Source organism: Benincasa hispida, chromosome 3 (genome assembly GCF_027475165.1).
Source record: "Benincasa hispida cultivar pf3 chromosome 3, pf3_genome.v1.1, whole genome shotgun sequence".
NCBI lineage: Eukaryota > Viridiplantae > Streptophyta > Magnoliopsida > Cucurbitales > Cucurbitaceae > Benincasa > Benincasa hispida.
The window spans coordinates 51,770,060-51,796,060 of record NC_143480.1 but is presented as its reverse complement, the minus strand read 5'-3'; the positions used below and the strand labels follow the sequence as shown (position 1 = coordinate 51,796,060).

The following is a 26,001-nucleotide window of genomic DNA, read 5'->3' as shown; positions in this document are numbered from 1 at the left end:
ACTTTTTATAAAATAATAATAATAATAATAATAATTTTTAGAGAGTTACTAAGTTGTTAGTATATAAATACCAACTTATTTTTTCATTTGGAACCTCCTATTCCAATTTGTTCTCTCATTTCTTTCTTTCTTTTTTGATCTTAAGTTGAGTTGTCAACAAGTATCCAAGGATCCTGCTATATCTGAGCAGTTTGAGGTTGTAATTTTATTGAAAGTAATCGTTGTATTCTGCTAAAATGATCGTTGTAGTCTACTTTCAGCTTATGTAGAGCAAATAACTATCTCAAGGACAATGTTTATCAGAAGCTTGCCTCGACTACCTTTTGAATCTTTACAAAGTATTTGAAGTCTTTATAAATTTTTGGTTATTTCAATTTATAAATTTTGTTATTGCATCTATTTTTGAGTTTAAACATTATTATTATATATAGTATGTGTATTGTATGTAGTTGAGGCGTTATCAGATGAGTAGTATATATGATTCTTATATATATTTATATAATTTCTCCCAACCATTTTTGCTTTATTTGACATTGTCTTGAAATAAATACTATTGTTTATTGAAGTGTGCTGAACACAATACTACGTTATATATATATATATATGAATCCCATATGAAGACAATGTTAAATTCAACCTTAATTTAGAAGCCAGGTATCCAATGGGATAAAATCTGGTTGGATAATGAAGGGAATAAAGAGAAAAAGTTGTTAAAAACAAATGTTAGATTCACAATCTTACTTAGATTCTTAACTCACCTTTTTTTTTTCCAGAACATTTATGGAAGAGAGATTTTAGATATAAATAACTTGAGATTTGATTTATTTACGATTTTTTTTTCTTTTTTTAGTATTTTTCTTTTTTTGTATTACATAAATATGGACTATAATATTTTACATTAAATGCTACAAATCTACAAATGATACAATTCTTACCATTCAAATATAGGGTGCATAAATTCAAACCTGATGATCTTCCTCATTAAACAAATCAAACTTCCAAACCTTAATTTCACCTTTTTAAAAAAATTATGTGAATGAGTAGTATATCTTTGTTCAAGAATCCTTAATGTTGTGTCTAATAACTTTGTTTTAGTATAATAGGGATGCGAGGGGATTCGATCACTCACCTTCGTGGTCACTAACTTATATAATGTTCTATCCAATAATTTTTTTAACTCTTTAAATTAATGTAGATGTGACATGTTGATAGCTAACTTTCTAAGGCCTAGATATCACAAGTGATCAAGCACTGCTATGCATTAAATTGATTGAGTTAATGGCAATGACTTATGAAAGACAAATTTTTTAATATTAACAACTAAATGGTATCCAATCCTAATGGGGCCTTCTAGTTTTGTAATTGAACCTCTTATTTTGTGGTCACAATGAAAAGAAGAAAAGAAAAGGTTAATTACGAGTTTAGTTTAACACTTTTTTTTTTTTTTTTTGTGTAAATTCTTATTTTCATGGCAAATAGTTGTATGATATATGAGTATATTTTAATTAAAATAAAATATGTACTATTGAAATGTTACAGATGTTACAGATTTAAACTTCCATCAAATATATTATTGAATGAAAAAAAAACTTCTATACGTTAAAAAAACTATCTCATAAGATATAATTTTGAATTTATGTCCAATAGGGTCCAAAGTTTTTATTTTTATATTTAATCAATCGAGGGTGGATTTTAAAAACACATCGAATAAACAAAAGAGTCATCTTAAATATCAATGATTAAATAGACATAAATCTAAGAATTTAAAGACTTGTTAAATATTTCATAAAGTTCAAAAATCAAATAAACAACGTAAAACTTTGGAAACGAAATCTATAACTCAGGAAAAAATTATCAGTTTATAGTTTTCATTATGTTCCATTTGTATAAATTGTGTATGACTTCTAACTTTATGAATTAAATCAATACTTTCCTGAGATAATTAATTTAGACTCTCAAATAAGATTTCTTTTAAACATCAGCAATGCACCAATTTTATTTTAATCATCTTATTAATCTACATTTATAATTTCAAAGGCGGTTTTAATAATGGGTCTAAAGTGATTCTATTATCAAAAATTAAAAATATAAATAAAGTAGTTATAAGTCTTGCATGAAATAAGTTTGAGATAGATAAAAGGACTGTGTATGAATTTGCAGAATATAATATCTAAAAGTTAAATGAGTGTATTTGATTTATCAATTTTGTATATAGAACTAAAGCTAAATAATTATTTAATTAAATATAGAAAAACAAGTAACATAGTCCTAATTAATTTAATTACTTAACATATTGTTATATTGATTTAATTATTTAATCACTTAAAATACCACTAAATGAATATTTTTTAATTAAACATTATAAGTTTACTTAATAAAAAATTAAATAAATATTAATTAATTTAGAATATTATAATTGATAATTAAATTCTATATTAAATAGTTAAGATAATATTTATTAGTTGAAATTTAATGATTAATTGATATTAATAATTTATTTAAGATATAAAAATTCCACAAGTACTGACATATGAGTTTTAAAGTTCCTTAGTTATCCTGAGTTTTTGAAAAGTAATATTTCGTTTCCAAATGGATTTCGTCCGTTTGAAATCCCAAAAAGTAAAGCAAAATATTAGATAAAATAGAAAGAAAGAAGGAAAGGGAATAAAAAAAGAAAAAGAAAAAGAAAAAGAAAAGGCTCAGCTCCACAAGTGAAGTTAAGGCAGACTTTATAAAAGGAGGAATTGTTCGGGTCCGGCATGATCCGGTATTGGGTCGAGCCACGATGGGTCAACTTGGACGGTGGTCCGCCGCCGTGACGGTTCTGTTTGGTGTGTTGCTGTTGTCGTCGCCGCCGCTGTCGTCGTCTGAAAAAGTAACAGTATCAGTGTATTATGAAGCTCTCTGCCCTTTCTGTGCCAACTTCGTGGTTTACCATTTGGTGAAGCTTTTTGAAAATGGATTAATCTCCGCCGTCAATCTCCGGATGATCCCTTGGGGCAACGCCTGGATCCAGCCCGACGGTGCCTTCTCTTGTCAGGTAAGCTTCTCAAATCCACGTACGTGTTTTTAGTTCAACGATTAAGGTTTGGTTCAACAACCATTTTGTTATAAGTTTAGTAATTAACATGATTGTTGAAAATCCTACATTAAAAAAATCAAAACACTCCCACTCCTTATATCTAGTGGACGTCTTATTGGTTTATATTGAGTATATTATGAATAAGGTATCTAAAATTTTTAGATTACTAAACCTATGTTATATGTAGGCTATATATGTTGTATGTTATATATGTTGTATGTTAATTAGGTTATGTTGACTGTTATTACTGTGACATGTTAAACAAAATAAATGAGGTTTTTAAACCATTTTTAAGGCTAAATTACAAGCTTGTTAACATTTAGTTTTGTGTTTATGTCGTCCAACTTTAAAATAATATCCACTAAATTTATGAACTTCCAATTTTTTCTTCCAGTAAATCAACCTATTAATAATACTTGTTAAGAAAAAAGTGAATAGTACTTAATTATGAGTAGAAAGGTTACTTACCCCCTTACTAATTAATGGTGGTCGAAATTATTGTTTAAAATAGTATGTGGGGTGTCTCAAAAAAAAAAAAAAAAAACAAAAACAAAAGTATGTGGGGCATTTAATGTTGCTATTTCATAGAACTGCACTCATGCCTGGCAATGGCATTGCCCCATTACAATTATGATTATTAATGCTCTTGTCTCTTACCTGTACTAAATTTTCTTTTATTATTCAACACAACTTTGTCTAACTAATCTTGATTACTTGCATTTTAATTTATCGCTTAATGTTAAATTTCATAGTTGAATGGATTAAAACATGTACATAAAAAGGTTAGATGTTCAAAGATTAGGGGTAAACAATAGTGGGGAACGGACGCGATTTTTGGACTAAATTGTCACCACACTAACTATGGTCAATTTAGTAAGTGTTCAAACTGATCTTGACTATTGAAGAGTACAAACTGATCATTGGTCGGTCAATTTTATTTTTTAAATTTTTTTAAAGAATTGTTGGTTTGGATTTTTCTCAAACTGACGCCAACCGATTACCTTTGATTTCAACTCAATTTTTCGGTCTATCATGCTCACATTACTATGTTATTGTTCGTATGCAGCATGGACCAGATGAATGCATGTTGAACACCATTGAGGCTTGCACGATTTCAATTTACCCCGATACAGTAAAACTCTTTTACTACTATCACTTTTCTTATGAATATTAACATATATTTTCCTAACATAGTTAATTAATGACAATACATAGCTTTTATAAAAATGATGAGAAACAATTGAAATAATGATAATATAAATATAACTTTTCTTAAAAATCTCAAATAATGATAATATAAATATAACCTATCATAGATTGACCTAATTATAAATAAATGGCTAAGAAGGAATGAGTTCAATCCATGTAGTCACCAAGTTAGGATTTAATATTTTACGAATTTTTTTGACACCAAAATATAGTAGAGTTAGGCAAATTGTCTTATGAGATTAGTCAAATTGTGCAACTACACGTAAGCTAATCTGTACACTCACGGATATAAAAAAATCTTAAACATATATTCATTAATTAAAAAAAAAACAAAAAAATCAAGAAATTATTGTGAATATTTCTTTCATAAATTGAAATCTTTTGATCAGTAGTCCTGTTAATGGATACCTAGTCAAATGGATAAATCTGCCAACATTTGTGTTTTGGTCTGTGAAGGAAAAACATTTCAGATTCATCCATTGTGTTGAGGGATTGACAGTGCAAAACAGACACAATGAATGGACAAAATGTTTTGACATTGCCAAGTTGAGTGCTATACCAATAGATTGCTACAGAAATGGGCATGGGAAAATGGTACCATTGCTTTCTTAACATCTTCTATCTCTGTTTCTTTTTTTTTTCCTTGGTTGAACCCTAAGTAAGCCAACGAAATGCAGCTTGAACAAAACTATGCTTCTGAAACTACTCACCTCAACCCGCCTCACCAATTTGTTCCATGGGTCATTGTCAATGGTCACCCTCTCCAAGAGGTTGGTCTGCTTCGACTCGAGTTAGTTTTATCCTTGTCCTTTGCCTTGTGATTCTTTGAAATGAAGCTGTTTTCTTTTGTCTGAATCAGGACTACCAAAACTTCATGGCCTACATTTGCAAAGCTTACGAAGGCAGTGCTGCACCAGAAGCTTGCCAGTCTATACAGCTCGACGACCACCAATACGTGGAAAATGCCAATGGAGGAAGTCAAGTCTGTTATGCAACTACAACGAGAAACTCAACATTTTAAACGTGGGCAAGGAGAGATCTCAAGATCAAACCAGCCAGAATATTAGATACTAGAGTCAATGGAGAAGTTTCTCATTTGAAATAAACAATACTAGAGGATAACTATAGAACATAACTATTTCAGTTTCAGAATTATGATAATGATGCTAATGTCCGTGTGCTGATTGTTAATGTTGCCTTCGCTCAGGCAGTTTAAAAGTTTGAAGGAAAGAATAGAACCTGATATTCTGAACTCTATCTTATGAAGCTTATGGAGATTGAATCTGATATCATGAATGGAAAATGATGGCTAGATCTTGTCCTTCTTGCTTTCAGGTGGCTGATGAGTTTCTTGGTTGTTTCTGTATGCAAATTATATTCTGAACAAAGATATTTGCTGCTTGTTCTACAAATAAGTACTATTATCACAGAATATTGTCTCAGACCTACAGCAAAATTTGATACAAACAGCATCCCATGATCATAACTAAATATTTTCATTCTACGATCCATCATTATTAATAGATGTAAAGTGGAGGCAATGGTACGTATACTTTACTCATTTCCAAGGAAGTATGCATATACAACGAGAAAGATCAAAGTTAATAACAGAAATTAATAAACTAACACTGAGGTAAAACAGTAACCTCAACTAATTAACAATTAACTAAGTAACTAAGTCAGTCTAATAGTTATAAATTATTTTCAACGACTAATATGATCAGATTACAATGGATCTTAGAATTTAAACTGCCATGAGATGAGTGTGGAATGGATACAAAGTTAGTTGCTTCCTTGAAAATTAAATATCCATAAAAATGAGCAACACCATTTACCATTTTCATGGCTTGGTGCCTAACGTAGATGGGCGTTCTTTTCTTCAATAAACATCAAGGACAAAGGAGTTGTGATTTACAATAAGTTATCACAAACAACGGGACTTTAGAGAGTAGTTCTTTAAACATATACATATGACAAGATAAACGTTATATTCTAATACCATAAAGTGAAGAAAGAAGGACCGAGCTATAGTAAGTTTCTAATTTACAATGTAACTGATGTCTGGTACTATGGAGAATTAATCATATTCCAAATGCCATTGCATATATCAAAAGAAGATATCTTAGTCGAGTCGAATTCGAACTCTTGCACAATCCGTTTATCTCTGTCCACAATATCTGTAAATGATTCACGATAAGGTAAAGTAATTGCAATAGGGAAAAAGAAGATATAACAGAAAAGAGTATAAATTCAGACGAAGGATACGGCCAGAAATTTTAGACTGATCGTCCATGTTTGGTATTATATCAGTGACTGAAGCATACATTGAAAGCTTCCGCCTGCAAGAAAAAAAGAAAAGAAAATATGCATCAATTTAGAAGAATGAGAACTGTGAAGTTAATGTCAACAAAACATTACTGAAATTGAGTTGTCAGGAATCTTCGATAGCCACCCAGTTTATATGTTCATAGTTAAAAAGAATGCTAATTGCAACTACCACAAATTCAGAATTGAACTCCAGTTCCAGATCCATCACATCTCTCAACAATGGTATAATTTTAGAACTCAAGGACACAGTTGTACAACCTATAGAACAGATCCTATTCAAGTAAGGTTGTCTCAACAATGGTATAATATCACCTACTTTAGGCATAAGCCCTCATGGCTTTTGCTTTTGGTTTCACAAAAAAAATGCTCGTACCAACGGAAATAGTTGTCTTCACTTATATTCCATAGACCTCTCTCTTTTCTAGTCAATATGGGACTTTGTTTGGATTCCTAACAATCAATATAAGTTTAGTTCACCTCTTTTACAAATAATGACTTTAAAAACTTTTTATACTTGGTAGTGTTGTTTACTAATCATTCTTACATTTGTTTCTTCTTGCTCTCATCTTTTAGCAAAATTCAAATACACTGTAGAAAAATATCCCATTTTCAACATAGGACAGAGATTCCATGGCATAAACATCTGGAGAGGTTGGCATTATTTATATCATGGACCGAATATTAGACTACACTACAAAGCATTCGTTAATTTAAACTTTAAGCAGCCATCTTCATAGGAGTGTCTACCTAGTTAACCTTTTTAACCACAAGCAATCAATAGTGAAACAAAGGTGCCACTGCCAATAACCTATAAGTTGTATATATATATATAAAGTAAACCTTCTATACGTCCAAGTTCTAACTAAAAATACATAAAAATTATGCTTGTCAAAGAATACTTGATACTGCACAATTTTGAAATAGATTCAAAATTCATAGGAGTTAGATAATTGCTACGATATTAACAGACACTATTACGGATGACAAACAACTTCAAATTAAAAAAATATACTCACTGAGCCCAAAGTTCTTGTTGCTCAAGTTTCTTCATCGCCTGCTTCCTTTCTTGAATGGAAATCCTCTGGCGTTCTAGTTCATTAATCTCATTGGTGACCAATGTGTTGAAGAAAAGCAAGCGCATCATATACATACATAAATTCATTAGGAACAAACAATCATATGAAGAATTTCACAATTAAACTTAATTTTACACTTATCTAATCTCTTCCATGAGCAAATGCCCTTTCCCAACCTCCTCATCGAGTTCCTTCTCAAGAATCACCATTTCATCATCTGTAACAGTGTTGGCTTTCGCCTCTTCTGTTTTCTGCTGGCATGCCTTAATTTTCTTCTCATAATCTGCTTCGTTTAACAAAACAAATTATATGAAATCAACTCCCGTAGTTCTCTCAACCCCAAAAGACCCAAAATTTCTAACCTCGAAATGATTATAAATATAACCCATTTTAGACAAACAAAGACAATATACCTTGAACTAAACTTTGAACACTACTGAAATCATCGTCACAAGAAGATTGAAGGGCCTTGAAATGTTCGAGACATTGATTCAAGTCTTGAACATCAAATGGATCCTTTAACAGTGCTACTAGATCGTCGGCAAAAGATATGAACGCCTCGATGTTGGACTCTGAGACGAAATCTCCCATTTCTCTTGATTGAAGAAGAAATCAACAAGGAGCTTGCTGTGAAGAAGAGGAAATTTCAGGACGATTGAAATTTGAATTCAGTAGTCTGTGGGGAGCTTTTGTTTCGGTGGGATCTTTGTTCTTAGGGTTCCAAATCAATTTTATTTGGGCGCCAAAATCAATATATATAATAATCAATTATGTTTTTGTTGATCATCATACCGATTCGTCGATATGTCCGAGTGGTTAAGGAGACAGACTCGAAATCTGTTGGGCTTAGCCTGCGCAGGTTCGAATCCTGCTGTCGACGTTTTTTTTTTCTGGATTTTCTTTTTGGCCCTAAATTTTTTACTTTGGGAAAAAATGTTTCTAAAATTTCAAAATTTTCAAAAATATCCCTAAATTTTCAAAAGGAATCCAAAAATACCTTTTAACGATAATTTTGGATGGAAACCATTAAAACTTTGGTTAGAAAATATCCTTGAACTTTAAAAAGTTTTAAAAATAAAATAAGGACATAATGGTTTCTATTTATATAACGCGAGGGGTATTTTTTAAACTTTTGAAAATTTAAATATATTTTTTAAACATCTTTAACAGTTTCCATCCAAAACTAATAGGTGTTTTTGAACTCATTTTAGAAGTTTATGGGCATTTTTTAAACTTTTAAAACTTCATAGACATTTTTTACCCAAAGTGTAAAGTTCAAAGACATTTTTTATTTTGAAAATATAGGGATAAAAAGAACCAACTTAGTATTTAAGCTTTATATATATATATATATATATATATAACCATTTGGTTTTTATTCTTTTCTTTTATTGTGTTTTTTTATCTCACAACATCTCAATAATAATTTTCACATTTCCTTATGTAATTATTTGAATTTTTGTTTAAATTTTTTTAAAAAAAACTATTTAAATTTTTTTTTTCTCAAATTTTTAAAAATACTTTCAAAATGTAAACAACAAAATGTAGAAATCAAATAAGTGGAAGTTAGTGTTAATAAACTAAATTTTCAAAATCTAGACAACAAAAACTCAAATTTTATCAAAGGTAAGCTTAATTTTTTATTCAAATTCCAAAGAAAAAAAATATATCAAAATTATCATGTCTGGTGTTTGAAAAATTGATTTTGATTTTGAAAATAGTTTTAAAAAGTGAATAAGAAACAAAGAAGACGGAAAGAAGAAATAATAGTTATTGAAGAGTAAATTTTGAATAATAGTTATTGAAGAGTAAATTTTGACCTAATGAAATAAAGTTAAAAATCAAAATAATAGAAGATAATATGGGATTTGATCTTAACTTGTTAGGAATTAGAAAACTTACATTCCAACTCTAATAGAGTTAGGGAAAACTCTAGATCAAATCTTCAATAAAATAACCATCAGAATCTTATATGGGAGTAATTAAAATTTTTGACTTATTCTGTATTATTTAATTCTCTTACTGACTTAAACATCAAAATATTTTTTTCAAACGAGATTTTGGTTTCTGAAATTTCAAAACTAATATATTTGATTGATATATTAAAGTAGTTCCTCGGAATTTGTTGGGTTTTGTTTGCCTAGGTTCCAATTCTATTTTACATGTTATTTTGTTAGATTATCTAATGTCAACTACTTAGAGACTATTTATATAAAATAAATTTATCTTTATAAATTTAGTTTAACCGTAATTAATAAGCACTTTTTTTAAGGTTAAAATTCTTAGTGCTGGAAAAAAAACGAACTTTTAAGATTAATTAGAAATCAACTATAAATTTATAGGCACAATATAATACATGTGAAATTTGAAAGACCAAATTAAAGCTTATTCACATGTCATGGATAACAAGTGTTAGTTTTGAAAATTTAAGGTGGAACGGTGTGTTTTACAAATAGAAATTTACTTCTGATTTAAGTTGGTTTATTTTTCATCCTTTTAAAATTCTTTTAAAAAAAAAAAACATTTTCGCATTATTAAATGTTAATTAAATTTTAGTGTTCTTTTTTTTCAAAATGTTGTCAATATGTCCGAGTGGTTAAGGAGACAGACTCGAAATCTGTTGGGCTATGCCTGCGCAGGTTCGAATCCTACTGTTGACGTCATTTTATCAATTTTATGATTTGTTTCTTTTCCAAGTTCCCAAATTTGATTTCGATTTTGACATAAAAATTATCTCTAAAATAGATATCTACTTTTAGCGCCAAATGTCGCTTCCTCTACCTTTCATATATAGTAGTGATTTTAGAGAAATTTCATATCTTATTTTGTTATTTATATACTTTGATTTATTTTAATATTTATTTATTTTATTATTATATTATATTATATTTATTTTAATATTATATTTTATTAGTATCCTTATTCTTGTTGTGCTTTCCAATTTTACAACACATTATAAGTTCGAGTTTCTAACCTTTTCCTCATTAAAAGGTAAGTCTCAAAGGTATGTCCTCTCCTTGTTATAATTAATAAATTAAATGTTGTTTTACATATTTCATATTTATTAAATTTCTAATATAAATATAATATTTTGTAATAGTGTTACTATGAAAACATTATAAAATTATAATTTGTAACATTTGATATTAATGGTAATAATTATTTGTCATTAGTGCTTATGCCAAAATACATTTGGATGCAGTTAAAATGTGATCATCAGAAAACAAATTTTCTTCCTAAAGCTCGATATATATGAATGCACTCGAGGCTCCAAAATTTTAAATCAATATGTTAGAGAAGACCTTTGTCTACATTTCGGATATACTCCTACAGTAACAATATTGAGAGAAACACAACTACAAAATTGGAATTTAATCGGTTTAAAACAGACATTATAGGGGTACAATCTCGGTTGCAAATCGACATCGAAGATCCTGTTATAGAAGGTCTTTAATGTCGGTTAAACCGACATTATAGATGACCAAGATTTCAATGCCAGTTATCATCATTGTCAGTTTTCAATCGATATTAAATACTATTTTCAGTGTCATTTTTCAACCGACACTGTGTAAGATTGTATCAACAACAACGGAAGCTCAAGGATCATCTAAGCACTCAAATTCACTAATTTTGACAAAATATAAAGCATGTTCTTGCAAAAAAAAAAAAAAAGGATTTGAAGACATATCTCTTGTAGAACTTCTTCAAAGCTCCTTTACTAGCTGCAATCTTCTCCAAATCTTATTGTAGACCACCTCAAGATCTTCTCCACTATTCTCTTAGTGCTCTAGATTGAGTTGTGGGACTCAAAACAAACTTGAATCAAGGGCAGAAGGAGAAAAGCTCACTACAGCAACCTTGTTGAAGAACCCTTTCTTCAACCCGAATTTTTTTCTTAAATTCTCTATAGATTACATGCCCGATTTTCACTCCAATCTTTTCATTATATTGTAGATCAACATGCAAAGAAAAGAGTTGCATGAGTTGCAACTCATGCTTGGAGAAGACAATGCCAAGGTATTACTTCATGTGTGAGCTACTTAGGTGATGGATAATGGAAAAACTCTTTTTTCCATTTAAGTGTTTTGTTTTCCAATTTTTCAATTTTATCTAAAAATCAAAATTTGATTTTATAAAATCTATTTTGATTTTAAAAATGAAAATTTAATTAATTTCATAAATTAATTATTAGTTAAAACTTAATTAATTTAATATCAAATATTAAATTAATTTTAATATATATCCATCTTTATATATTTAAATATATAAATTCTCCTATTCCGTTTAATTCTAAAATCAAACATATAATTATATCTCATATAATTATTAAATCTCTTAATTCTAATTTGAACGTTTCAAATTAACTTATCACACTTTCTAGAGCTAATCTGTTACGAGCTAGTAAGGGGACCTCGCAGACCTACAGATCATGGGCTCCAACGATCCGAGATTAATTGGCTAAACTCATTAGACCAATTAATCCTCATTCGTTAACTAATGGGTCACTCCACTAAAGCCCATAGTTGCACTCCCCTCACTCCTTTCACTGTAGTCGTCTCTAATTCATTCAATGAATTGAAAGATAAATTGACTAATGCACCTTGTCTTGCTTTACCTAACTTTGATCAATCTTTTGAAATTGAATGTGATGCAAGTGGGATAGGGATTGGAGCTGTTTTGATACAAGAAAAAAGGCCAATCATGTTCTTTAGTGAGAAGCTAAATGGAGCATAACTTAGCTACCCCACATATGATAAGGAATCACATGCACTTGTAAGGGCTTTGCAAGTTTGGTAACATTACTTGTGGCCAAAAGAGTTTGTCATCCACACGGATCATGAAAGCTTGAAGCACCTCAAAAGCCAAACAAAGTTGAATAAGAAGCATGCTAAATGGGTAGAGTTCATTGAGACATTTCCATATGTCATTCATTACAAGAAAGGTAAGGATAATATGGTAGCTGATGCATTATCAAGAAGGTATGCATTGTTTTCTTCCCTTAGTGCAAAAATTTTTGGTTTAAAACACATGATTGATTTGTACAAAGTAGAGACATCTGAATTTCATGATGTATATATTCAATATTTAGAAGGGAAAAACGTGCATGATTATATTATGTTTGATGAAATGCTTTTTAGGAAAGGAAAACTTTGTATTACTAAGTGTTCCATTCGAGAGTTGCTTGTGAAGGAAGCTCATGGGGGAGGATTAATGGGGCATTTTGAGGAATTTAAAACATATAACATGTTGGTTGAACATTTTTATTGGTTGAAAATGAGAAAGGATGTGAATAAAGTGTGCAAATAATGTTTCAAATGTAAGGAGGCTAAGTCTAAGATACAACCACATGGTCTTTACACACCTTTAGATGTTTCTAGTGAACCTTAGGTTGACATTAGCATGGATTTCGTTTTAGGACTACCAAAGACTAGGAGACATCATGATAGCATTTTTGTGGTAGTTGATAGGTTTAGTAAAATGGCACATTTCATACCATGTAATAAAAAAAATGATGCTACTAACATAGCTATTCTTTTCTTTAGGGAAGTGGTTAGATTGCATGGAATTCCTAAGACCATTGTTAGTGATAGAGATGCAAAATTTTTAAGTCATTTTTGGAAAGTTTTGTGGGGTAAATTGGGAACTAAGATTTTGTTTTCAACAACTTGTCATCTACAAACTGATGGGGAAACTGAGGTGGTTAATAGAACATTGGGAACTTTGCTTAGGTCATTAATGTCTAAAAATCTCAAGTCTTGGGAGGATACTCTACCTTTTGTAGAGTTTGCTTACAATAGAGTAATACATAACACCAATCATTGTTCACCTTTTGAGGTTGTGTATGGCTTTAATCCATTAACTCCATTAGATTTATCACCCTTGCCACCTAATATGTTTACTAGTGATGCAGCTGTTTCAAATATATAAAAAATTTGCATAAAGAAGTCAAAGAAAGGATTGAAAAGAAGAATCAAAAGCTTATCAATAGCAAGAACCAACGGAGAAAGAAAATGATTTTTAAACCTGGTGATTGGGTTTGGGTTCATCTACAAAAGGAAAGGTTTCCATATCAAAGGATGTCTAAACTTCAACCAAGAGGAGATGGTCCATTTCAAGTGGTAGAGCGGATCAATGATAATGCCTATAAATTGGATCTTCGAGGTGAATACAACGTAAGTTCTATTTTCAATGTGGCTGATTTGACTCCTTTTGATGTAGGGAATGAAGACCTTGATTTGAGGACAAATCCTTTTAAAGAAAGGGGGGATGATGTGAATTCAACTATTGAACCATTACATGTACCTAAAGAACCAATTACAAGAAGCAAGGCAAAGAAGATTCAAGAGGCATTCACACTACATCTTCAAAAACTAGCAAATTCACAAGAATCGATAAATAATTTTGAAACCAAAGTTATATATAATGTTAGTTCGATGAGTCAAGAAGAGAATGACATGAAGATGGCACGGAAAAGCTCTATAGTTTGGAAGATGACACGGTGGTAAAAAAAGTGTGTAGATTTTGTGAAGAAAATGCTGTCAAGTGTGCACTGCATGGGAAAATGTGATGTCAAACCTTGTCAAACGTGCATATCTACTTTGCCGCCTTCTAGAGGAGATATTAAGGCAGTTTGAAGACCTTCTACATTCCTAGTTTTGCATTTTGACTTATAATTTAGTATGCAATTAAGTTTCAAGTTTCTAGGTGTTATTTTCTACAATTTACAATTAATTGTATTTGAATGACTTTTGATTTTCTTGGTCTATCCATGACCATTTGGCCTATAAAATGGCTTGTAATGTTCTTCAAAACAGAGATTATCGATAGTAAAAAGCTTGTGCTTATTCAACCCTTTGGTGTTGTCTTTTTCTTTTAAATCTTGCTTTAGATTTGATATTTAAATCAATTCATTGAATTAGTCTTGATCAAACTAATTCTAGAGTGAGTTGTCTTAGGATCTAAGAGTGACCATCATAGATTCTAAGTTCAATCTAAGTAGCTTTCTTTGTGAGTGTTTGCAAGGATCCTAGAAGAACCTCTAGCTTTGCATCCAACAAGCATCACAGGCGCTTATCATTTGGTATCAGAGCATTTGTTCATCGTTCTTGGCTGACTTTAGAGGTGTTTTCTTTATTTTATTTCAATTTTTTTCTTCATAGCAATTGCTTACATCTTGTAACAAGACATACTACAACTTGTCTTGAAAACTTCTTCAAATCAGCTCTTGAATCATAAAGGGAAAAAAAAGTCAGCAAAAAAAAAAAAAAAAAAAAGAAAAAAAAACAGTAGCAAAAAAAAAAAAGAAGAAAAGAAATCAGAGATCCAAAGTACATGAAAGTTTCTTGTCATTCATTTGAAAAAAAAAAAATCCTAATTTTTTTTTTATTTTTTAGCCTAAGTTTTGTTACTCTAGTCTTAGCTTGTGAGAGTTGATCATTTTGAATTGGTTTTTATCAAACTTTTAGTGACATTGCACCAAAAAAATAAGTCAACCCTTACATCTATGATCTAGTACCAAAAGCCTACCCTTGAGTGATAAACACGAGTGTTTTGAGTGAAATTGGTGAAAAGTATGGTGAGGTCCTTTTATTACTAACTTTAAAATGTCACAGGGTGAAGGAGTACCACAAGTACAAGATACTAATATGGCTATTCTGTAAACCATTCAAGGCATGATGGAAATGATGAGGGAAGATGGGCAAGAAAGAAGGGCACAACAACAAAGAGTCTTACAAGAAGTTGAGGGAGTAATTGACTTAGTTGAACAAGAAAGACAAATTGGAGGAAGAGGAAGAAATAATATGCACCCTAAACGAGGAGAAAGAATCCATGAAGATAGAGATAGTGGAACCAAGCTCAAAATTCCACCATTTTGTGGAACGTCAGATGCAAAGGCATACTTGGAATGGGAAAGGAAGATAGAACATGTGTTTGATTGCAATCCATTCAGTGAGAATAAGAAGATGAGACATGCCATTGCCGAATTCACTAACCATACGGGAAATTGGTATCAACATCTCAAATCCGAGAGGAGGAAAGAGGAGGATCCATTGAAACTTGGGAAGAACTTAAAGAAGCCATGAGAAAGAGGTATGTTCCAAAACATTATGAAAGAGATTATCGATAGTAAAAAGCTTGTGCTTATTCAACCCTTTGGTGGTGTCTTTTTATTTCAAATCTTGCTTTAGATTTGATATTTAAATCAATTCATTGGATTAGTCTTGTTCAAGCTAATTCTAGAGTGAGTTGTCTTAAGATCTAAGAGTGACCATCATAGATTCTAAGTTTGATCTAAGTAGCTTTCTTTGTGAGTGCTTGCAAGGATCCTAGAAGGACCTCTAGTTTTGCATCCAACAAGCATCGCGTGCGTTTATCATTTTAGGACATAAAACCCAACACACTGAACATTATCTTCAATGTTGGTTTTTCACCTACTTTTTATCCATAATTGTTCGATATTGAATGTCTATCATCGTTTTGTCATTGAAAAAATAAAAATTATATATCTGTTACTTACACACGTGCAAATCAATAATTTTTCTCTTTTATCTGTGCATGCATAAAATAAAATCTTAATTGCTTTTGTATGTATAACTCAACCTTCAACAAACACAAAAGTTAACTAATTCACAATGAAGAAAGTGAAAAATTGTCTAAGTAAACCTATCTGAAGGAATGGTGAAGTTCCACAGCAGAAGCCAGAATCGACCTAATTTTTAATTTTCACAGAATGAAAAATTCACAGAAGAAAATATGCATAATCTAGAAAAATTACAGCATGCAATTGAAGGGAAGAATAGGGTTAAAAATAACATACCATCACTACAAGAAATCTGACTTCTCCCGATGTCACATTTCGTCAGAAAAATGTGTAAAATTCGTCGGGAGAGCCTCTCCCAACGAATAAACGGTCGTCGGGAGTTTGGTCGGGAGAAACCCGTCAGGAGAGGATCTCTCGACGCACTTTAAAAGGGCGTCGGGAGTTATTAGGGAACTCTCGATGCATAAACGACGTCGGAAGTTATTGGTGAACTCTCGATGCACATGTAGGGCGTCGGAAGTTCCCCAATAACTCCTGATGCCGTTTGTGCGTCGAGAGTTCCTTCAATAACTCCCGACGTCTAGTTCCCCGAATAACTCCTAATGCCGTTTTAAAATGCAACGGGAAATCCCAAACTCCTGACGATTATTCTATGCGTCCGGAGTTCCCGAACTCTCGACGGTTTTATTTAAACCATTGGGAGATACAAGAACTCCCGACGCAGTAATATATGCATGGGGAGTATTAAAATTTAATCTATCGTTTGTAATTTTTTAAAATTCAATCTTAAAACCTGTAAAATATATTAAACCAAATAAAGATTCACATAATTAAAAAACGAAAAATGAAGTCCATATTATAACAAATAAATAAAAAATTACAATATCCAAACGAAATCAATACTAAAAGTTCATAAATATTCATATCACAAATACATAAAAGAAATAAAATCAAAACAACATCTAGAACACGTCTCGAACACAGCATCTTCAACAACTGTTCCAGCTCATCTCCGAACAGCATTCTACAATAAAACAAAAACATTCAAATGTTATATCGATAAACATCCACAACACGTTCACGACAAACATGGAACCTCCTGAACATCAAAAATACACAAAATGCCTCAAGAATGACTAACACACATAAAACTCAAAATTTCCCCCAAAATGGTTTAACTCAATCTCAACCCCCCCTCCCCCCTCCCTTCCCCCTCCCCCACCACAACACATTAAACTTCGTAAACATTCATAAATACACAAGATAGCCAAGTTCAAGGACAAAACGGGTATAAAACTCTACCCAAAACCGGGTCACAGATTTCATCCACTGTTAGTTTTATGTCTAGCAAATTCTTTAAACTTTTTTAAAATATTAATTGTGTTAGGGACCTATTAAGTACCAAATTGGAGGTTTAAAGATTTATTTTATATTTTTTATATTTATAGATTTTTTAGACACAAACATATAAGCATAAAAAAGTTCATATACTAAAAATAACACATAGCATCTATGTACTAATTTTCTTTCTCCTTTCAATGAAAGTTTGAAATGTTAAATCATGCATGCTTAGGCTCCAAATAACCAACATCATATCATTTTCTAAACATAAACATAGTATTATAATCAACTTGAAACTTAAAAGAATTTTATAATGTTTATCTCTAACGAATTATGATATGTTCATTATAAAATCACTCTCAACAATTTCAGAGAATTGTAAAACAAATATATTCTACAAAATTGACGATATCTTAACAAAAGCAAATACAATATGTACACACATTTGAATGGCATGATTTGTACAAAAGGATGTGAAATAATGATTTAAATAAATATACAAGATAAAATAAAATGAGAAGATTACCGACGGCGGCAGTGGCTGAACGAGACAAAGAGACGACGACGACGACGGACAATTGATTACAACTGTTGACCGAAGGGAAGAGCGGCGGCGGCGGCAGAAAAATGGGGGAAATGGGAGAGGGAGAGAGAGGAGTTGGGGGAGGGTGAACGGCGGCGGCGGTGGGGGGGAAGAGGGGAAAAATGGGAGAGGGAGGGAGAGGAGAGGCGGCACGGCGACACTTGTAAAAAGATGGGAAAATGGGGAGAGTGAGGGAGAATGGTGGAGAAAAATGAAGAAAATGGGAAAAGGAATGGTGGTGAGGGGAAAATTGGAGAGGGAGAGGCGAAAGAAAAAGGGAAGATGGGGAAGAAGTAGAGGCGGTGTCGGAATGGGTTAGGGTTTTGGGAAAATGGGGGAAAAAATGGGGGAGATGGGCCAGAGCTCTCTCCCGACGACTAATAAACGGCGTCTGGAACTTCCAATGCCTATTTTTAATCATCGATCCTTTACGACGACGGGAACTCTTGACGGGCCTTTACGTCATTGGGAGAGACGGTCTCTCCCGACAACCTAACTCCCAACACTCTATTTAGGTGTCGGGAGTACTCATCTTTCTTGTAGTGTATTGAAGAAACCAATTTCTTCACGAAAACCCTTCTCGATCTTTCACGAATAACTGAATCACGAACACTTAACGAGGACACCACCAAGCGGAGCCTTGTGTATTCTCTTTAGGATAGATAATTCTCAGGAGTGTGAGCTCTGAGTTTTGGTAAGAGTGAAGAGTTTTTAGGGAGGATTTTTCTTTTCTATATTTTCTTTTAACTTAACTGAGAGAGTCCACCTTGCCTTGTGAATCTTCTGTGAGGAAAATGAAGACACTCCAAAAATGTCCCATTACCACGATCAATTGAGAGAGATGAAGGGGAGGGAGTTACAACTCCCTCCTTAATTAATTCAAAAAATAATTAATTAAATTTAAAATTATTATATATATATATATATATATATATATATATATATATATGATAACCACCTTATCATATAATATATATTAAACATATGTTATATCAAATATAACAAATAACCTATAGTTTTTATATTGTATCAAATACAATATAACTTATAGTTTTAATTCTCTCATTAATGCATGGTATTTAATATAAATCCCAATTATACTAAATTCAATTATATAAATCCAATTCACATAATTAATATTTGAATCATATTCAGATATTTATTTCCTCTCAAATAAACTTTATATTATAATGTATCAAATACATTATATTAATTATATTATATATAATTAAGTTAAACTAATAATATCACATATAATTAATTCCCTCAATTAATTTGATCAATTCAAACTAATCCAAAATTAATTCTCAATAATCACTATTGAACTACAGATAGTACCTTATGGACCTGTAGATTGAAGCTCCAATGATACTTGAAGACCGACATCTCTTAATTATTGGTCAATCTATGAAAGACCGACATCTCTTAATTATTGGTCAATCTATGAAAGACCGACAACTGCACTTTTTTTACTATAAATATATTTTTGTGTCCATTAGATTTAACCAGTCAACAATGCGATGACCCTTCACAAATTGTTTGTAAGTACAGCTAGCCAAAATTATCATTTTGCCAGTACCACTGATCCCTCTAATGAACAATAAGTCATAGTCCAACTATGATCATACTCCTTTCGGGTCAAGAGAGGGTGTGATGCCACATTGTTCAAGCCCTGTAATCAACCCTTAAGGGAACAATTTATCTACTTACCCAGACGTTAGGGAATGAGAGAATTTCGTCTTGTGTAGCTGTGTTCCCAATTCCCCAATTAGACGAATCCCCAAAATTGTAGGCTTATTAAGTTGGTGAACTAGCCACTCTCACCCATACAAATCAAAGGACCGCCTTCATATGCAAGAGTTCACAATTCACTCAAGATTTAAGTCATGTCACCTATGGTCATCCTTGTGAAATGTAAGTCTTTATTATGAACAGTGTTATATAATGAAACTAGCCATTTCGTGGTCTGGTCTTATATAAACTCCTTTATATAGAACACGCCCACTCATATGTCTCTCCATGAATGATCAGGATCAAATCATTTATAGCACTTTACATGAATTGTAACATCTACAAAGTGGGTCGTATTCGTAATGTCGCAAGGATAAGGTATCCAACCTTATTCATCTATTACAAACTATTTAGGTTATCACTTAAACATGATCCACCTGTATGTCTTTACATATATGTTTAAGCTATAGATGATAACCTTGGATGTTAGTTTATTGGTTTTGTGGAAATGTAAAGCTACCATAGGATGATCAGGTACCCCTTCACTGAAATGAGATCATCTCAACCAATATGCAGAACAATTCCTTGTTACTGTAAATATTAGTCACCATTATTCGATCTAGAAATTTTTAACTTGCTTAATTATATGTATAACCCCTCATTTTAGATTTTAGAGTTCCGTCCCAATGAGCCAACCATAGGAAAAACTGATTGGGACAAAAATTAAAGCAATCCTATCCATTTTTGAAGTTTGAGTAAAAAGTTATGCAAATGTTACAAGAAAAGGTGCCTCGAGGTTGAGCATGAAAATTTACTACAAATTAATGAGAGAGACCATAAGATATGTTAACACACGTCTTGCTCTCACTTACTATAAACGCTCTCTCCATTCACTTTGGTATTGACCTATACGAATACCACCCGTAAGGGGACACAAGCAAAGGTGCCTAGAGGCTAAGTATAGATCTCACAGTGTGAACTTATAGGGAGAAACCTGAAAAGAAAAAAATGAAGTATCATATATCTCATTTTTCTCTCATTGAGTGTTTTACCTGGGGTTATTTAACTTAGAAAAATACGGCTACTTATTTTTACTAAGTGTTTGTTTAAATTTGTCCAAAAGTAACACTTACATTAGATAGTTAAACAACTTTGATTAATGTCTATTAAAAAATTTAATAAACATTAATCAATAATTGCATGCTTGTAGCAAATCTATCTAATTCACATTTCCAGATCAGTTTCCAGGTAGGGATGTTCCGTTTCCGTCAGCTTGAATACCCCAGCCTAGACAGAACTAGCCTTAGACAAAAAGTCTCTTATAGATACGTTTGCTACAAATTTAATCTTTTAATTCAACTAATTTAATCCTATTAAACTGGTTAAAAGATTAAACTTATTTCTAATCTCATTAGAAATGTGATATTAGGTCTAAGTGAATCATGTTTTAAAACTATTTTAAAAAATAATTTTAACCTAAGGTTTACATGCAATTCTGAATTATTGATTTTAATTTCTAATTTCATTTAATTATAACAGTTATAAAAGAAATGAAATAAACTAAGACCAATCATTGCATATGAAAGCAAACTTAGGTAAACTATAACAATTATAAAATAACATAAAGTAGTGTCATGCTTCAAGAAATTCCATTTCATTACTTAACATACATAACACTTATATAATAAAGTAATGAAATAATTAATAACATACATTCATCCATACATCCAAACTATATATTATAACGCTTATAATATAAATGATGCATGATTATGTTATTAATGTATGCAAGCATATATTATTAACACTTATATTATATGATGCATGAGCATGCTATAAAATTAAATTATGCAACTATATATTAAAACATTTATAATAGAAATGATGCATGAATAATGCATGACCTATGGTGAGATTTTACTATATGGCATACATTATGACATATAACTATAAATCAAACCATACATCATATGCATAATTTAAACAACCATTATTGGATTGGGATTGGACTCATAAATAATTAATTAAATTAATATAAAAATTATATTAATTTAATTAATTAAAAACAACTAACTATTGCATAAATAATAACCAACTGGTTCAAAATAAGTGAACCAGGCATTGAACCGCTCAAATCGAACTACCCAACACCCGAATCGCCCGTCAACCAGCCGAGCCAAGTAAACCGGATGAACCATGAGCTAGAAGAACCACGAACCGCACGCAAACTAAAAAAAAAATTCGTCTTGGAGCATTACAATGCTACGGAAAGTTTTTTCGCAAGTTATAATGCTACTGTACAGTTATGATTTCCATTGAATCTTCTCCGATTTTGGCCTCATTTTCTCCAGAAAACCACCTGAACGATCACAAACAACTCAAAAATTTCAAATTACAGGCTCTATCGCAATAAAATGCCTAAAACATTGAGCCTTTACAAACTAATTGTAAAGAAAAGAAATAAATCTAAAATCCAATCTTGTAGACATCTAAAAATTGCAAACCAAAATACATTCCATATGAACAAAAATTACAAAATGCAAACCCACCATAAATTTATAAAAAAAAATATGGAAAAAAATTAAAAATCTGGGACCAAAATCTAGCTCTAATACCAATTGAAGGAACGGTGAAATTCTATTGCGAAAGCGGGGATCGTCCTAATTTTTAATTTTCATAGAATAGAAACTTACATAACCAAAATATGTATAAGATTTCAGAATTTATACAACATGTAAGAGAGGGGAAAATAGAATTAGGATTAGAGAAGACTTACCCTTGAAGAATTGAAGCCTTCACGAAATCCCCTCTCCAAAAACGATCACTATCAATCACGAATAAAACAACACCAATGAGGACACTGCCACAAATAGTTACCTCTGTATTCTCTTGGGACGAGAATTTCTAGGAGGCGTGGACTTTGAGATTTTGGAAGAGAGGGACATTTTTTTAGAAGGAAAAGAGAAGTCTTTGGAAATTACAGAGAGATCGTAGAAATCACAGAATACCAGTTACTTTCATTGTTCTTCTGTGAAGAAGAATATCTCCCAAAAAAAAGCTTTCTCATTCTTCACAATCGATCAAGAGAGAATTAAAGGGAACCTATCTCCCTTTTAATTTAAAATTAAAATTAAATCAAATCAAATTAAATTTAAATGAATATTATATATATATATATATATATATAACTATGTGTTATATCATATATAACACATAACTTATAGTTTTATATTGTATCAAATACAATATAACCTATAATTTCAATTCTCTCATTAATGCATGGTATTTAATATAAATCTAATTTATACTAAATTTAATTATAAGAATCCAACTCATCATAGACCAAACCATGTCCAACAAGGTTCGATTTCTCCTTTCTGATACATCATTCTACTGAGGTGTATCAAGTGTCGAGAGTTGGAATAAAATTTTATGTTCTATCAAATAGTCTTGAAATTTTAGATCCATATACTCTCCACCTCGATAAGATTGAAATGTTTTAATGATTTTATTTAATGTGTTTTCAACTTCAACGTACTCCTCAAACTTTTTAAAGGATTTAGACTTAAGTTACATTAAATAAACACACCCATATCTAGAATAATCATTAGTAAAAGTGATGAAATATCCCAACCCTCCTCTTGCCTTAACATTCATCGAACCATAGAGGTTTGAATGTATGAGTTTTAAGGGTTCCCTGTCACCTTTTCCAATAGAAGATTTTTTGGTCACTTTGTCTTCAAGGCATGACTCACACACAGGTAAAGAATTTTCTTCTAACTCACTTAAGTTCATTCTTAACCAGTCTCTCAATCATATTGAGATTTGTGTGTCCCAATCTTAGATGCCAAAGATGGGCATTTTCCTTAGAAGAAATTTTAAGTTTGTTATTCTGAGTTATCACAGTTTTAAATAGTTCAATATTCAAGAGGGCTTTAGTTGCTAACGGTCTTAGCACATAAAGATTATCTTCCAGCTTAGTAGAACGAATATTGATACCATTTTTGTAAATAAACACTTTATTTACATTAAATGAAACAAAATAATTTTGTTATAGTAAACACTTTACAGAAATTAAGTTCCTCTTTAAGTCAGGAACAAAAAATACATTTTCTAATAAAATATATCTATTTTGTAGAGTAAGTCGGAGTCCTCTCACTACCACAGATGAGACGATATGCCCAGTTCCAACACACATCATCATCTGCCACAATCTTAGACTGCATTAATTCAATCCAATAAACTAAGATCCAAGGTTATTTTATGAAACTTAAACATGTATGTGGAGACATTTAGGTGGATCACATTTATGTGATAACCTAAACGATATGTAGTAGATGGATAAGGTTGGGTACCTTATCCTAGTGACTCTACATATATGGCCTGCTTTATAGATGTTGCAATTGTTGTAAAGTGCTACAAATGATCTAATCCTAATCGTTTATGTGGAGACATGCGAGCGAGGGTATTCTATACAAAGACTTTGTATAAGACCAAACTGTGAAATGAATAGTCTTTTTATATAACACCGTGGCTATAAGAGACTTACATTTCACTAAGATGACCATAGGAGACTTGACTTTAATCTTGAGTGTTGAATTCCTGTCTATGAGGGAAATCCTTTGATTTGTATGGGTGAGAGTGACCTTTTTAGCCGACTCAACAAGCCTACCATTTTGGAGACTTGTCCGAGTAGAAAGCTGGGAACACAATTACACAAGATGGATTCACTCATTTTCCGACCTTAGAAAAAGTAGATAAATTGCTCCTTTAATAGTTGATTTCATGTCTTGAACATTAAGGCCTCAACCTCTCACTGGCTCGAGAGGTGTTAGTTTATAGTTGGACTATAAACTGTTTGTTCATTAGAGAGATCATGGGTATTTAAAGAGTTAGATGTAACTACAAGGGTAAAATGATATTTTGACCTTACTATAGTTATGAGCAATTTGTGAAGGGTCGACTCTCTGTTGATTGTTATATCCGTGGACGTAGAAATAAATCTACAGTGCGAAGAGTGCAACTATCAGTCTTTAATGGAGTGACCGGTACTTAATGAAAATTGATTAATTTAATTAATTAATCTTATATCATTGGAGTTTCTAATTTGTACGTCTATAAGGTTCTCTTGATAGTCCACTAAAAGATATATAAGAGGAATGATTTGAATCGTTCAAATCTATTTCATATTAATGAGATTAATATAATGTGGTTAATTATAGATATGATTTATAATTAAAAGAGAATAATATTTGAATAAGATTCAAATATTAAAGAGATGTATACATTTAAATATGTGATAATTATATGTTGATTAATTCTATATTAAATATGATTTAATATAGTCGTTTAATTGATTAATTAATGGTTAGTTAGTTAATTAATTAATTAATTTTTGAGAAGTGGGGATAAATAAACATGTAATGCTTATTTATTAATTAATTAATTATATTTATTAAATTGGATTTAATATACATGGTTATTTAATTACTGGACTAATTAATTAAATAAAAATTATTTAATTAAATTAGAACTAGAGTAGGAATAGGAAAGACTAAGAGAAGGGAGTCACCCTCTTCTCTATAAATAGGTCTTATTTATTAATTAATTAATTATATTTATTAAATTGGATTTAATATACATGGTTATTTAATTATTGGACTAATTAATTAAATAGAATTTATTTAATTAAATTTGAACTAGAGTAGGAACAGAAAAAAAAAACTAGGAGAAGTGGGTCATCCCTTCTCTATAAATACATGGTTATTTAATTATTGGACTAATTAATTAAATAGAAGTTATTAATTAAATTAGAACGAGAGTAGAAACAAAAAAAACTAGGAGAAGTGGGTCATCCCCTCTCTATAAATAAGCCTTCATGGCCACACAGTTGAATTGTGAATTCTGAATCCTAGTGTTCTACTACTTCTTTCAAAATCTCTCTTCTTTTCTCTACTACTTCTTCTTCCTCTTTCAAGTCTTGGAGACCACACATCCAATTCTTGGGATCCTAGAGAATAACAAGGTATCATGGTGTCTCTTGATCATTAAAGAGACATTTCGGAGAAGACACGAAGGGAATCGTGGAGAATTTGGGAATCCACAAAGG

At 31.2% G+C, this 26,001-nt stretch overlaps 2 protein-coding genes and 2 non-coding genes across 4 annotated transcripts; 3 read left to right on the top strand and 1 right to left on the bottom strand.

The window, feature by feature from the left end:
* The first annotated feature begins 2,570 nt into the window (after positions 1–2,570).
* OSH1 (gamma interferon responsive lysosomal thiol (GILT) reductase family protein) lies at positions 2,571–5,625 on the top strand. Its single transcript, XM_039027840.2, has 5 exons — positions 2,571–3,040; positions 4,149–4,214; positions 4,748–4,885; positions 4,969–5,061; positions 5,151–5,625. Exons 1-5 carry the CDS (start codon positions 2,786–2,788, stop codon positions 5,310–5,312), a joined length of 714 nt encoding a protein of 237 aa, XP_038883768.1. The 5' UTR covers positions 2,571–2,785; the 3' UTR covers positions 5,313–5,625.
* Positions 5,626–6,062: 437 nt separating this feature from the next.
* LOC120074651 (kinetochore protein SPC24 homolog) lies at positions 6,063–8,409 on the bottom strand. Its single transcript, XM_039027842.2, has 5 exons — positions 8,109–8,409; positions 7,837–7,978; positions 7,636–7,737; positions 6,557–6,630; positions 6,063–6,468 (listed from the first exon to the last, which is right to left on the bottom strand). Exons 1-5 carry the CDS (start codon positions 8,284–8,286, stop codon positions 6,359–6,361), a joined length of 606 nt encoding a protein of 201 aa, XP_038883770.1. The 5' UTR covers positions 8,287–8,409; the 3' UTR covers positions 6,063–6,358.
* Positions 8,410–8,493: 84 nt separating this feature from the next.
* On the top strand, positions 8,494–8,575 carry TRNAS-CGA (transfer RNA serine (anticodon CGA)). The gene has a single exon. It is a non-coding gene; the product is annotated as a tRNA-Ser (tRNA).
* A 1,698-nt stretch (positions 8,576–10,273) lies between these two features.
* TRNAS-CGA (transfer RNA serine (anticodon CGA)) lies at positions 10,274–10,355 on the top strand. Its single transcript has one exon. It is a non-coding gene; the product is annotated as a tRNA-Ser (tRNA).
* The last annotated feature ends 15,646 nt before the right edge of the window (positions 10,356–26,001 follow it).

Excerpts from the sequence above, each read along its gene's own strand:
- OSH1 (XM_039027840.2), top strand. The coding sequence starts at position 2,786 with ATGGGTCAACTTGGACGGTGGTCCGCCGCCGTGACGGTTCTGTTTGGT. Across the intron at positions 3,041-4,148 it reads ACGGTGCCTTCTCTTGTCAG|CATGGACCAGATGAATGCAT; the intron begins GTAAGCTTCTCA and ends GTTCGTATGCAG. Across the intron at positions 4,215-4,747 it reads TTTCAATTTACCCCGATACA|GAAAAACATTTCAGATTCAT; the intron begins GTAAAACTCTTT and ends TGGTCTGTGAAG.
- LOC120074651 (XM_039027842.2), bottom strand. The coding sequence starts at position 8,286 with ATGGGAGATTTCGTCTCAGAGTCCAACATCGAGGCGTTCATATCTTTT. Across the intron at positions 7,979-8,108 it reads TGTTCAAAGTTTAGTTCAAG|ATTATGAGAAGAAAATTAAG; the intron begins GTATATTGTCTT and ends TAAACGAAGCAG. Across the intron at positions 6,469-6,556 it reads TCAGTCTAAAATTTCTGGCC|ATATTGTGGACAGAGATAAA; the intron begins GTATCCTTCGTC and ends AATCATTTACAG.